This window comes from Citrus sinensis, chromosome 3, assembly GCF_022201045.2.
Source record: "Citrus sinensis cultivar Valencia sweet orange chromosome 3, DVS_A1.0, whole genome shotgun sequence".
NCBI classification, from domain to species: Eukaryota; Viridiplantae; Streptophyta; class Magnoliopsida; order Sapindales; family Rutaceae; genus Citrus; species Citrus sinensis.
The window spans coordinates 43,636,074-43,649,582 of NC_068558.1; the positions used below are offsets into that span (position 1 = coordinate 43,636,074).

The following is a 13,509-nucleotide window of genomic DNA, read 5'->3' on the forward strand; positions in this document are numbered from 1 at the left end:
TGAGTTTATGTAAATATATTCATCTCTTATGTCGTCATTTGCACACAAACTGAGACTAACAACTTTTAAAATTGGTGCGAAGGGGCAGCACAAATTTAATATAATGAGTCAAATTTTATAAGCCATGGCAATACGTGAAGCATATTGTATTGTTTCAACTTTCAATATTTTTCTACAATTGCGATAATCGACTGATACCAAGACCAAAAATTGGAACCTGTAAAGCATAGAATGTTCGGCCCCACGAAAAAGAGAAAAGTAAAATAAACCTCTTTTAATAAAGAAAACGCTAACTATGTTTGCTTCAACTATGCGATTGGCCGTTTGTCCAAACTCCTCTCTTTATAATAGAGGAAATTAGTAAGTTCGAGTTCTCATGTGAGGCTTATCTTACTGTGTAAATCTTTTCTAAAAGTAATCTAATGATTTAGTTGATTAATCTATATATTTTTTATGAACTTATCGGTGTATATTTTCCCATATATTTAATATGAATGAAATATGTATTCTTGATAAAATAAAATAAAAAATTGTAGAATAATGAAGGAAGAATGAACGATTCGATAAAAAATTATGTCTTGAGTCAAAATTCAAAAGGACTGCTAGATGTGACAATTCGCTTACATTAATATTTTGAGAGCTGCTATCTTATGTTTAACATAAGATACAACCCTCTCTATCAGCGGTGGGCCCTAGTGGGACTCACGAATCAGTTGTGTGAGAAATTATACCTTACGTTAAATGTAAGGTAGAAAAATCCTAATATTTTTAGCACAATTAAATTTTATCTCAAATTTAAATAAAAAGTTAGTTATGTCAGCTAATATGCACGAGTTTATATAAATATATTCATCTCTTATGTCGTCATTTGCACACAAACTGAGACAAACTTTTAAAATTGGAGCGAAGGGGCAGCACAAATTGATATAATGAGTCAAATTTTATAAGCCATGCAATACATTAAGCATAATAGCATACTGTATTGTTTCAGCTTTCAATGTTTTTCTCAAATTACGATAATCGGCTGATACCAAATCAGACGAAATATTGGAACTTGTAAAGCATAGAATGATCGACCCCAACAAAAGAGAAAAGTAAAGTGATAATGCAACTGATTGGCTGAGCTTTGTAATATGGGCCCAATTAACTTGGGCCACAAGCATGTTCATGATGAATAACGTGACTCTCGCGTTCAATCTTCCTCCAGGTTCTTTTGCACTAAAAATTGGGAGTTTATCTTTTCCAATGGATCCATGTACTTTAACCTCTTTTAATAAAGAAAACACTAACTGTGTTTGCTTCGACTATAAGTCATATTTTTATTTCCAGAGAGGGGATTGGCCGTTTGTCAAAACTCCTCTCTTTATAACAGAGGAAATTAACAAGTTTGAGTTCTCATGTGAGACTTATCTTACTGTGTAAATCTTTTCTAAAAGTATTCTACATGATTTTATTGATTAATCTATATATTTTTTATGAACTTATCGGTGTTTTTTTTTCTACATATTTAATATGAATGAAATATGTGTTGTTTATAAAATAAAAAAAATTGTAGAATAGTGAAGGACGAATGAACGATTTGACAAAAAATTATACCATGAGTCAAAACTCAAAAGGACTGCTGAATGTGACAATTCACTTACATTAATATTTTGGAGCTGTACCTTACGTTTAACATAAGGTACAGTCCTCTCCACCAACTGTGGGCTCTAGTGGGACTCACAGATCAGTTGTGTGAGAAGCTCTATCTTACGTTAAACGTAAGATAGCAAAATCCTAATATTTTTGGCACATGTGGTGTTTTGGAAGATATGTGAATACTTGAGAAAAGAAATTGTAGATAAAAAGTAAGAAATAATTTTTTATGTTGGTGAAAGTAACTTCAGCTTGTTACTTGTCATTTTTTTTTCTTAACATCATTCATCTGTTTAGCAAATTCCTGTTATATTTGATCCTGTCAGCCCATTTCTCTTCAAAGCTCAAGTAAATATTTAAAGCAGACGCTTATATTCCTTACTACGTGCTAATTTGATGGTTTTATCCTTCGTCATTAATATTCAGGTGACTGGTTTTATCTGAGAGGTCCAGCTACTTTGCCGATCCAACGGTTCTCATCTAAAATGGGTTTAGTTTATGCGGGTTTTAAGTGTATTGGAATAATAGATTTATATGGTGTAATACAAAGTGATTTTGCTACCAAACATGAGACAGCATAAATTTAATACCATGCAAAATTTTAATACTATGTAAGCCAAACATGCCCCGAAATGTATTAGCCATGAACAAAATCAAGAAGATCCATGAAACCAATTCAGAAATCTGGAAGAAGTAAGGTCCGGTCACAAGAACATAAGTCAAAAGAACAGAAAGTAAGGGAACAAATAAGGAGGCACATGAAGTTTTGCTTGTGTGATTGTATATTTGTGTTCAAGGTTAGAACTGGAAAGTTATGGACAACTGGGGCTACAGACTTACGGAGTTATGGTTGCACTTTATATCTTCGAGTCATTAATGGAAAGGCTTTTATGATCGTTTTGACTTCATCTTCACTACATTCTTTTTAGAATAAACTTTTATCAAAACTTGCACCCTTCAAGATTGCAAGAAACTAGGAACTTTTGGGACATAAACATTTTCCCAAACCTGTATCTTCATCTTCTTCATGATATGATTGTCAGCAGCAAATAAACTGAGAAACATATATTACAGCTCAGGAAAACAGCGATTGGAACATAATAGAATGAATAGATCTCAATCCCTTCATCACAGCAAGATCAATTCAAGCCTTGGGTTACGTACGTAGTCTATGGCTTAACAATTGTAATTTATATATTCACGTGATTCTTGATTTATTCTTTCCTTAATTGATGTACAAAGACATGTATAAATATTTCTTCACTGTGAAATGAATAGCATGTAACTTTCTTACAAACATTCGCATCTGTTAATTTCTTCTTAGAACAATCATTTGATTTCTTATAGTCATAAATGTTGTTCTCTTGTGGCATTGCCTCATAAAATAGATCAAAGTGTAAAATCAAATTTTCATTATCAATGACTGTAGCCTTTTAAGCTATGCTGGCGTAGCCGTCATTTAAACTCAATGAGGGCAAATTTAATTTTCCTCAATGATTTTGGTGATGAAAATATCATTTCGAACCTATGTTTTAATATTTATTATTCAAAGCCAGCAGGGATAAAAATGACTCTCTATTAATTGGAAAGTAAAATTTTTAGTTAAAATTGCAAAATAATTTCCTATTAAAGTCCGCGGGGGCAACTGCCCTGCTAGTAGATAACTAAATATGTTCATCCACAACAGCCATGCACTGATGCACATATCTATTAATTGAGAAAAAAAGCAAAGGGTTTTTTTTTCAACCAACAGTTATTTAGGCAATATATTACCTAATCATTTGCAAATATTTAGGAGATTATTTTGGAATGCTTGCAAGAAGTTGTTTGCATATCCATCACTTGCATAGTAAGGGTTTTTGTGCTTGTCAGATTACTCCCAATTGTATTTGCGTTTCTTTTCTTCGGCAGCCGTCACATAAAATCCAAGGGTGACTCTTGGTAAAGGACTAACAAGAACCCTTTGGCGAAGTAGCCATCTTATTCAGCCAATTTGTCACGTCACTCCACTCGAGCTGTATTATTTATCGGGTTGTTCTTAGACTAGACAAGACAACCTATGAATTTTTTGTCTTTATCGGAAAAAATTAGAAAAAAATAAAAACCTACGGAATTTTGTCCAAGGGGAATTATTGATTTCACGTTCAAGGAATCAAGATGCATTTGAAAAGCATTTTAAACAACATGATATAACTCCATACGCAAGTAAGTGCATGATTGTACGTAAGCAAAGAAGGTTACCCTACGTTTCATCAGTAACGGACATGAACCAAAATGATGGCCCTCAGTGACTGCAATAATAATTGACCTCTGTGACTGCAAGAATGATTGTATTTTGAAGACTGATTCAAAAATCTATTACTGCTTTCAAAAATATTTCTACTTCCCGTCTTCAACCACACCGAAGCTGGGCTACCAAAATTGATCGTCATCTTCAATTTGTACTGTTTTTTTTTTAATTTTTTTTTTATAATTTATCAACCTCTAAATTGCACACTAACCAGATTTATTTCTAGATACTAGAAAGACAATATATCTTTCATAATTTTTTTTTTCAGAATTACATTACAATAACCGACTAATAATTATGATCGTAAAGTCTATGAATTTTTCTAATTCAATTCTACGATGACATAGTCCATTATCTAAACTCAAAGCGAATCTGATTTATCTTCAAGTATATAAAAGAAAATGAACCTGTACGATCAAGCACACAACTTGGATCTACTTAAGGATTTCAATCCTATCAACCAAGAATGAAAATATAAGTTGTCTATCACTCGACCACCAAGTGATTTGTGTTTCGATTGCAGGATTAAATATACTTTCGTATTATCGGAACTCAAATTTAATTTGATACGGATCAAAGCTATACTAACAAAATGACCAGATCTTTTCGGAGGGAGAATAACTTTAAATCTCATAACTGCGACTAATTTATTAGTAATGTAACAAAGAGGATTCCGTTACAAACAGAGAACAACATCACCTGCATATATATAACTAGTGATTCTAGTATAAATGAAATTGGCTGTTTTATTCTTAAAATTAGGAAAAAAAAAAAAGGAGCAAAAAAATTAAAGTACATTTAATTAATTTTAAGATCGTTAAACTTTTACATGAGTTGTCGTAAGCATGCTTGATGCATCAATGTACTCAACAGAATCAAGCTTTATAGGAGCAAAAGAAGGGTCTTTCAGGATTTGCCTAAAATCCTCAGCATCACCATAAAAAAAATCCTTCAGAAACGCCACCACAATCCCACTCACACATCTTCTCATTGGATCCCTCGATTCGTTTCCATTTTTGCAAAAGTATTTCGAAAGCGCCCAAGACTTTACGTCTGATGGATTATCATCCAAAATGTCCATGTGACCATAATCTGTAGCAACAAAATGAGCACGAGAAGAGTTCTTGCATCTGTTGAAAAACTCTTCATGGTTTGCTCCTTCAGGTGCACAAGCGGTGATGCACCTAGCCACGCCGCCGAGTCCGGTGCCAATCACAGTAACGGGAATCGAGAAGTCGAAAGAGTCGAAAGAAAGAATCGAGGGATCAAGTCCAGTGGTTTTACTAGTCCCAGCAACGGGGTCTAGCCCTATTACTGCACCGAATCCATAGCGTAGTGATAGAGCAAAAGCCGTTTGTCCTCCGCGACTGTGCCCCATAACAGCAACCAAGCTTACGTTCGCTTCAGTATTTTCTGGGAGATTTTGCTGCAGGCCTTGGGGTAGCCACTCCGCGACTTCTGCTGCGCTGTTAAGTTCATTGGTTGCACTTGGTGGCGGGATACTGGTGTATAGCTACAAATGCCACGCACACACATCGTTTAAAATTAAGTTATAGTTTTGTACATGTAAATAAAATTAATGTTGAAATATGGATTATATATTGATATATTGAGCATACATACCTGAGGAGCAACAACGATGAATCCATGGGACGCTATGTGGTCAAAGATCTTCGAATAGCTTTTGTTGCTGAGAGAAGTGCCATGAAGGAACAAGATGACATTAAAAGTTCCTTTTCCGGCTGGCGTGACGATAATCAATGGCTTTGGAGGAGGTGGTGAGGATGGAGATGATGTCTCCAGCGTGATGCGTTTTGTGGAATAAATTCCTCTTGTAAATACCGGAAGTGTGGCCGTAGCCAAAAGGGGAGTGCCTTGCACTGAAGCTGCAGGCTTGGCGTCCACCATTGCTGCCATTATCGTGATTTTATTTTCCGCGCGAGAACGTACTGTTGAGAGACAATTGAAAGAGATGAACAGCAAAGGCGGATTTCAGATTTATATATAATGTTAAGACTGAACGTCAAACTTTAACGTCTATAGGATTGGAGAAACACGACAATATTTTACTAGTCGTGAGAAAGAAAATTCAATGTATGCATGTGTCTAAATGGAAACCAAATCCATTTTGTTTCCTCGCCTCTCCTATCCTTCCAAATTTTAATAATCCATGTGTCACTAACGAAATTGAATACCAAAAACTGACCTCCAAACTCACCTCTAAAGCAAGTTTTTTTTTTTTAATTTTATCTAAAGGATGAACAAATTTGAAGTTCCCTGAAATATAAATGGATCTAAATACAAAATACTTGACTGATATGTTTGTGAGTTTTTTTTTTTTAATGCTGAATGTAAGTGACATCTTATTTTTTTTATAAATAAAAAAGTTTTAAACATAACTATTTGACATTTATATCCTTATGAGTCAAAATACTTAAAGGAATTAGGTTTTATATATACTTCTTATTTAAATATTTTTTCATTTAGATAAAAGTCACAAAAACTATTCAAGGTGTAAATGTCTAAAAATCATATATAAGTTAAAAAAATGTAACTTTAAAAAAAGATATGAAATTAATAAAATTTCAGAATTCAAAGTTTAGCAAACAAAGCCTGAGTGTTCAACTATTATCAATTTTTTTCTTGATAATTCTTTTCCTCTCAACTCTTTCTATTTTGACATCAATCTCTAGCCAATTGTTAAAAAAAATAAAATTAGAAAGTACAATTGAAAAAAGACAATTTTTTTAAGCAAATTATGATTTAGATTTTGCTTTAGTTTTTTTAAGAAATTTCAATCAAATTATGTATGTTATCTTAATCTTTTATCAGATTTGGTTACTTTAACAATTAATAGTAATTTAATTTTTTTCATTTGTTCATTTGTTCTTGATGTTTGTCTTCTTTATTTATCTTTTATATTGTTCTAGGCTTATTATTATGCCTTTAGAATGCTTGAGTGACTTGGATTCTTTAGATGCCGAACTTTTTGGTACTCGGAAATATGATACCCCGAATAACAATTTGTAATTAAACAAAAGAAAAAGTTCAAATTTTATCAGAAGGAAGATATAGCAACATAAAATGTAGTAACTTCAAAAGTTATGCTTAACACTAATTCTAAGTACATAAAAACTATAGGCAAACTACTTCAACCTCACAATTATCCAACACCACTGAAACAAATTTATTAGAAATTACAACTCCATTCACACAAAAAAAAAAAAAAAAAAAAAAACTGTTCCCTGTGACAGCCACGATCTGCAAGCTCCACCAATTCTTTAGCCTCCTCAATTAAAAACATCCAAAAGTTGTGTGCAAATGTCATATGGAGTTACTGATGAATCACCTTATTTTTCTTTAGCATTCCCCTCTTTTCCTTTTCATTTTCCTTTGCTTTTCCTCCATTCAAATTCTTTCACCGTGCGGTTGTGGTCCTCAAACACACATCCTCCATGTCCCTGGGTTAGTTGACAGAGTGCGTCAATCGAAGGTCGCCTTGCAGTGTGCGTGTTTGATTATAATTATCGTAGAATAAGTCAATGAAATTGCAGAAAGTCTCCGATCATTTAATAAATCTTTCGTAAATTTCCTCATCGCTTCCTATGTCACTATGATATTGGTGTAGCCGGTGACTTTGGATAAACTCATACTGGCGTACATTATGGTTTAAGCACTGCCTGGAACTATATTATTCATCAATTTTTTTTATATAACGTTAAAACATCCTCCATGTCCCTGGGTTAGTTGACAGAATACGTCAATCGAAGGTCGCCTTGTAGTGTGCGTGTTTGATTATATGATTATAATTATACGTCAATCAATGGATGTACTAATTCATGTTTATTGTGAAATATACAAGCCCTTATACACACCGAATAAATTTCTAAACATGTATAAAAAATAGTTGATTATTGATTTTCACAAATTCCAATATATCAAACATCCTATTGAATTATTAATTCCAAAGCACTTTTTTAAGTATCAATAGTGGAATAAATTATTTGATAATTTAAAACCCAAACTTACGCCTAAATTCTTTAAATTATCTCAATCAACTTTTATTTTATTAGTTGACTATCTCCATCAATTTTTTGTAAAAAATAGAATTGACGACCATTTGTATGTTGGCTTTATTTGAAAGTCAGTCAACATTTATTTTTCATGGAGTATTAATGAAGCGTTTTTCCTCATTGGTCCAAGTCTTACAAGTCTTCGTCAGTCATTATAGAGACCAAAACTAATTATCTTTATCTGTGCCAATCGCTATAAAGATTGATTTTGAATTAATATTAAGATCGATTGTCCAGTAACATTAAGATTGATTGAATCAATCTTTAAAAATCAATCAAACTTCCAATTATAATAATTGTGACATTTTTTTCATAAATTCGTAAATTTTGTATAAATCGAGCTTTTATGCTCATGATTGGTGAAGCAATAGAGTGAAAAATTTGATCTTGATCAGAAATATTAATTGAGCATACATTGGGTTTCGATGGAACTAATCATTCTTAAGTTTTGGTGGTCACTGTGATTGACGCTTTAACACAATGATTGAATGCTGCAATACATATGTATTTATTTATAAAATTAAGCCTATTTAAATTTCACCTCTACATATATCATACATCATATAAAATGTCATTTGAATGTAGTCCACGCTTTTATGAGTAAATTATCAAATATATATGGAAAATTACTTGATTAATTATTGGCCATCTAATAATATAAAAAATTAACAAAAATCTTATAAAATAATTTTCTAAACTCACTAAATATTTTAGAATATAAATCCTTGAATAAATTTTTTGATAATTCAGTGCAAACCCAATCATACTCTTAAATTACATAAATTCTTAGTCAACTTTTATTTTATAGTATTGACCGTCGCCACTAATTGTTAGTGGAAAAAGAATTGATGGCCACTGTTTGTTGGCTTAATTTGAAAGTCAGTCAACTTTAATTTTCCACGTAGTTGTAATAATATATGCAAAATTTTTATTTTCCACGTAGTTGTCATTTAAATTGGACCCGTACAGCTGTCCCAAGTTCATATGAAATTTCTGTTTTAGTCATTTTAGTAGCTTTGATTCAAATGCATGAACACAAGGGGTCACAAGAGCTTCAAATAACATTTATGTGTTTTGTCATTTCAGACTACGCCACACTAACTAAACATAGATGAAGATTTACGTTGATTAATTATTGATTTTCTAATAAATTAATTTAAACTTAACAAACATCCAATCAAATTCTTCTCAAAACACATTATTTAATAGATTGACTGATAATGCAATGGAAATCCAAACAAACGGTTAAATTATTTAAATTCTCTGAGTCAACTTTTATTTTATTAGTTATGATTATCTCCATCAAACTATTGCAAAAATTTATAGTTTACAATCACTTTATCTATATTTTCATCAGTAACGGACATGAACCAAAATGATGGCCCCAAGTGACTGCAAGAATAATTGACCTCTGTGACTGCAAGAATAATTGTACTTTGAAGTCAGATTCTAAAATCGAATACTGCTTTCAAAAATATTTATACTTCCCGTCTTCAACCGCACCGAAGCAGGGCTGCCAAAATTGATCATCATCTTCAATTTGTACTTTTTCTTTTTATTTATCAACCTCTATAATTCACACTAACCAGATTTATTTCTAGATACTCGAAAGATAATATATTTCTTTCATAATTTTTTTTCCAGAATTGCATTACAATAACCGACAAATAATTATGATCGTAAAGTCTAGGAAAATTTCTAATTCAATTCTATGATGACAGTCCATTATCTAAACTCAAAACGAATCTGATTTATTTCCGAATATATAGAAGAAAATGAACCTGTACGATACATGTACACAACTTGGATTTACGTAAGGATTTAAATCCATGATTCCAAGAATGAAAATATAAGTTGTCTATCACTCGACCGCCAAGTGATTTGTGTTTCGATTGGAGGATTAAATATACTTTCGTATTATCGAAACTTACATTTAATTTAATACGGGTCAAAGCTATACTGATAAAATGACCAGATTTTTTCGGAGGGAGAATAAGTTTAAATCTCATGACTGTGACTAGTTTATTAGTAATGTAACAATGAGGATGCCGTTGCAAACAGAGAACAACATCACCGCATATATAACTAGTGATTCCAGTATAAGTGAAATTGACTGTTTTATTCTGTGAAATTGACTGTTTTATGCTTAAAATTAGAAAAAAAAAGGAGCAACAAATTAAATTATATTTAATTAATTTTAAGATCGTTAAACTTTTTCATGAGTTGTCATAAGCATGCTTGATGCATCTATGTACTCAACAGAATCAAGCTTTATAGGAGCAAAAGAAGGGTCTTTCAGAATTTGCCTAAAATCCTCAGCATCACCATCAAAAAAATCCTTCGGAAACGCCACCACAATCCCACTAACACATCTTCTCATTGATAGCCTAAAGAGATACACATCTTGTAATTTTGATGATAACAAACATATGTCTTAAGTAAATTGAAAAATATTGTATTTCACATTTCACTAGTTCTTAAAGGATATTATTTACGAGGAAGTGAATAGGGTGGAATAAAGCTCAAGACACTCAACGGACAACGGTACGATTCAGAATAAAGTTTAGAGCTCAACGGACTCATTATTGCGACAATTCTTGTAAAGTCGGTATGATTTAATATATGCATGGTTTAACATTTGAGAAGCTCAAAATTTTATTTAATAAATCATCATTTTTCATAAATCAAAGGTTTTACAAGTATTAGCTAAATATTTTATGAAATTAGTTATTTTTCAAGATGTGGACTAAAATAAAAAAAAAATTTATAATCTTTGATTCTAAAAAGTATTGTTTTGTATTCTGAAGTTGGACTTATTTGAAAATATTTGTAATCTTTTGGGTCATACTATAATATATGAAAGTATGAGGGCTCATGTGTAAATATCCTAAGCAGACATAGAGCTAGCGGCTAGCCGCTTGAGGAAGCTTCACACTTTCAAATTTTGGACTAAATTGAAAAAATTTTGAAAACTTTAATATTTATAAGTATTATGTTAAATTTTGAAAAGAATTATTTTGGAAAAATATTATCATGTATTGGGCCATATCACAATTTCAAAACGTTTTGGGAATAAGTATTATTTAAAAAATTCTAAATTTGGACTTGTTTGCATAGTTTTATAACGTTTTGAGTTATAGTATAATTACTGAAAGTTATGGGCACATATGTAATTTTATGAACAATATTATTGTAGCAAAATTCAAATTTAACGGTAACATTACTGTTCTGAAGTGGCGAGACGGATTATTTAAGTGGCTAGCCGCTTGGGCGTTGGAATTTACCTATAACGGTTAGTTTTCGGGCTTTAACTATAAAAATTCAACTCCAACTTCAATTTCAAGACTTTTGCAAGCATAAACAAGTGCATAAAACATATATTGAGCTTCCATTTCACAAATCTTCATATATTGAATCATCATTGTGCTATTCTTTGTAGATTCACTCTAAAAGAGAGTTGTTTGTTGTATTCTACATTTTCTTTATCAAATTTGTGAGTGTATAAGTGTGAGAAACACTTAAGTGAAGAGATTGAGAGATAATCTCTTAGTTGTAAAGGTTTATTGACACCTTAGAAGTCAATTATAACGAACTTGAAATCTTAGGAGGCTTGAATAATGAAATCCTCGAGCTTGGTTAGCTTGGAGGCATAGACGTAGGTAAGGATTGTCGAATCAAGTAAAAATTATTATGTTTGCTCTCTCTTCCCTTACTCTTTTATTATTGTGTTTTATTGAATTTATTCTTTTTTATTTAATTAAGGCAATAAATTAAATTATTGTGTGAATTGTTTAGCGTAATATTTAAAAATTCGAATTCACCCCCTAGTGGTTGCATAACTTGCATTTCACTCATTGGATCCCTCGATTCGTTTCCATATTTGCAAAAGTATTTCGAAAGCGCCCAAGACTTTACGTCTGATGGATTATCGTCTAAAATGTCCATGTGACCATAATCTGTAGCAACAAAATGAGCACGAGAAGAGCTCTTGCGTCTGTTGAAAAACTCTTCATGGTTTGCACCTTCAGGTGCACAAGGGGTGATGCACCTAGCCACGCCACCAAGTCCGGTGCCAATCATAGTAACGGGAATCGAGAAGTCGAAAGATTCGAAAGAAAGAATCGAGGGATCAAGTCCAGTGCTTTTACTAGTCCCAGCAACGGGGTCTAGTCCTATTACTGCATGGAATCCATAGCGTAGTGATAGAGCAAAAGCTGTTTGTCCTCTGCGACTATGCCCCATAACAGCAACCAAGCTTACGTTCGCTTCAGTATTTTCTGAGAGATTTTACTGTAGGCCTTGGGATAGCCACTCTGCGACATCGGCTGCGCTGTTAAGTTCATTGGTTGCACTTGGTGGCGGGATACTGGTATATACCTACAAATGCAACGCACACGCACACACACATCGTTTAAAATTAAGTTATAGTTTTGTACATGTAAATAAAATTAATGTGGAAATATGGATTATATATTGATATATTAAGCATATATACCTGAGGAGCAACAACGATGAATCCATGGGACGCTATGTGGTCAAAGATCTTTGAATAGCTTTTGTTGCAGAGAGAAGTGCCACGAAGGAACAAGATGACATTATAAGTTACTTTTTTTCGGCTGGCGTGACGATAATCAATGGCTTTGGAGGAGATGGTGAGGATGGAGATGATGACTCCAGTGTGATGCGTTTTGTGGAATAAATTCCTCTTGTAAATACCGGAAGTGCGGCCGTAGCCAAAAGAGGAGTGCCTTGCACTGAAGCTGCAGGCTTGGCGTCCACCATTGCTGCCATTATCGTGATTTTATTTTCCGCGCGAGAACGTACTGTTAAGAGACAATTGAAAGAGATGAACAACAAAGGCGGATTTCAAATTTATATATAGTGTTAAGACCGACCGTCAAACTTTAACGTCTAAAGCATTGGACAAACACGTACGACAATATTTTACTAGTCGTAAGAAAGAAAATTAAAAACATGCATGTGTCTTAAATGGAAACCAAATCCATTTTGTTTCCTTGGCTCACCTAGCCTTTCAAATTTTAATAATCCATATGTCACTAATGAAATTGAATACCTAAACTGACCTCCAAATTCACGTGTGAAGTAGCGTTTATTTATTATTATTATTATTTATTAAAGAAGGGCTCACGAAAAGTTAATGCAACACTAAACGAGAGTGTGCAATCCCATAAGTATCATTACAAAGTAAACTAAAAATAGCAAGAGGAGGAGAAAGAAGAACATGCAAGCCTATGGGTGTAATTAGGCTATAGGAAGCAAGGAAGTCCGCAACACTATTTGCCTCTCTGTACATATGCTCCATGTGGACGATCCAGTCACGTGCTAATAATTCCCGAATAGCTTTGACAAGAATTGCATTTTCGTTGGCTGAAGGATGAGCCCTTTCCAAAAGATGCACTATACTCTTATTATCCACTCCCACTTGAAGACGTCTAAAGCCATGATCCCAAGCCACTCTCAAGCCATGCAAAAGACCCCAAAGCTCAGCCG

At 32.9% G+C, this 13,509-nt stretch overlaps 1 protein-coding gene and 1 pseudogene across 1 annotated transcript; both read right to left on the reverse strand.

The window, feature by feature from the left end:
- Nucleotides 1-4,653: 4,653 nt before the first annotated feature.
- On the reverse strand, nucleotides 4,654-5,970 carry LOC127901493 (chlorophyllase-1, chloroplastic). The gene is made up of 2 exons (XM_052438932.1): nucleotides 5,549-5,970; nucleotides 4,654-5,438 (listed from the first exon to the last, which is right to left on the reverse strand). Exons 1-2 carry the CDS (start codon nucleotides 5,840-5,842, stop codon nucleotides 4,743-4,745), a joined length of 990 nt encoding a protein of 329 aa, XP_052294892.1. The 5' UTR covers nucleotides 5,843-5,970; the 3' UTR covers nucleotides 4,654-4,742.
- Nucleotides 5,971-10,204: 4,234 nt separating this feature from the next.
- On the reverse strand, nucleotides 10,205-12,945 carry LOC102618533 (chlorophyllase-1, chloroplastic-like; annotated as a pseudogene).
- Between the last annotated feature and the right edge of the window lie 564 nt (nucleotides 12,946-13,509).

What these genes read in the sequence shown, in the direction of transcription:
- LOC127901493 (XM_052438932.1), bottom strand. Translation starts at nt 5,842, where the DNA reads ATGGCAGCAATGGTGGACGCCAAGCCTGCAGCTTCAGTGCAAGGCACT. An exon ending in TCATCGTTGTTGCTCCTCAG is followed by an intron (nt 5,439 to 5,548) that starts GTATGTATGCTC and finishes TGGCATTTGTAG; the next exon opens with CTATACACCAGTATCCCGCC.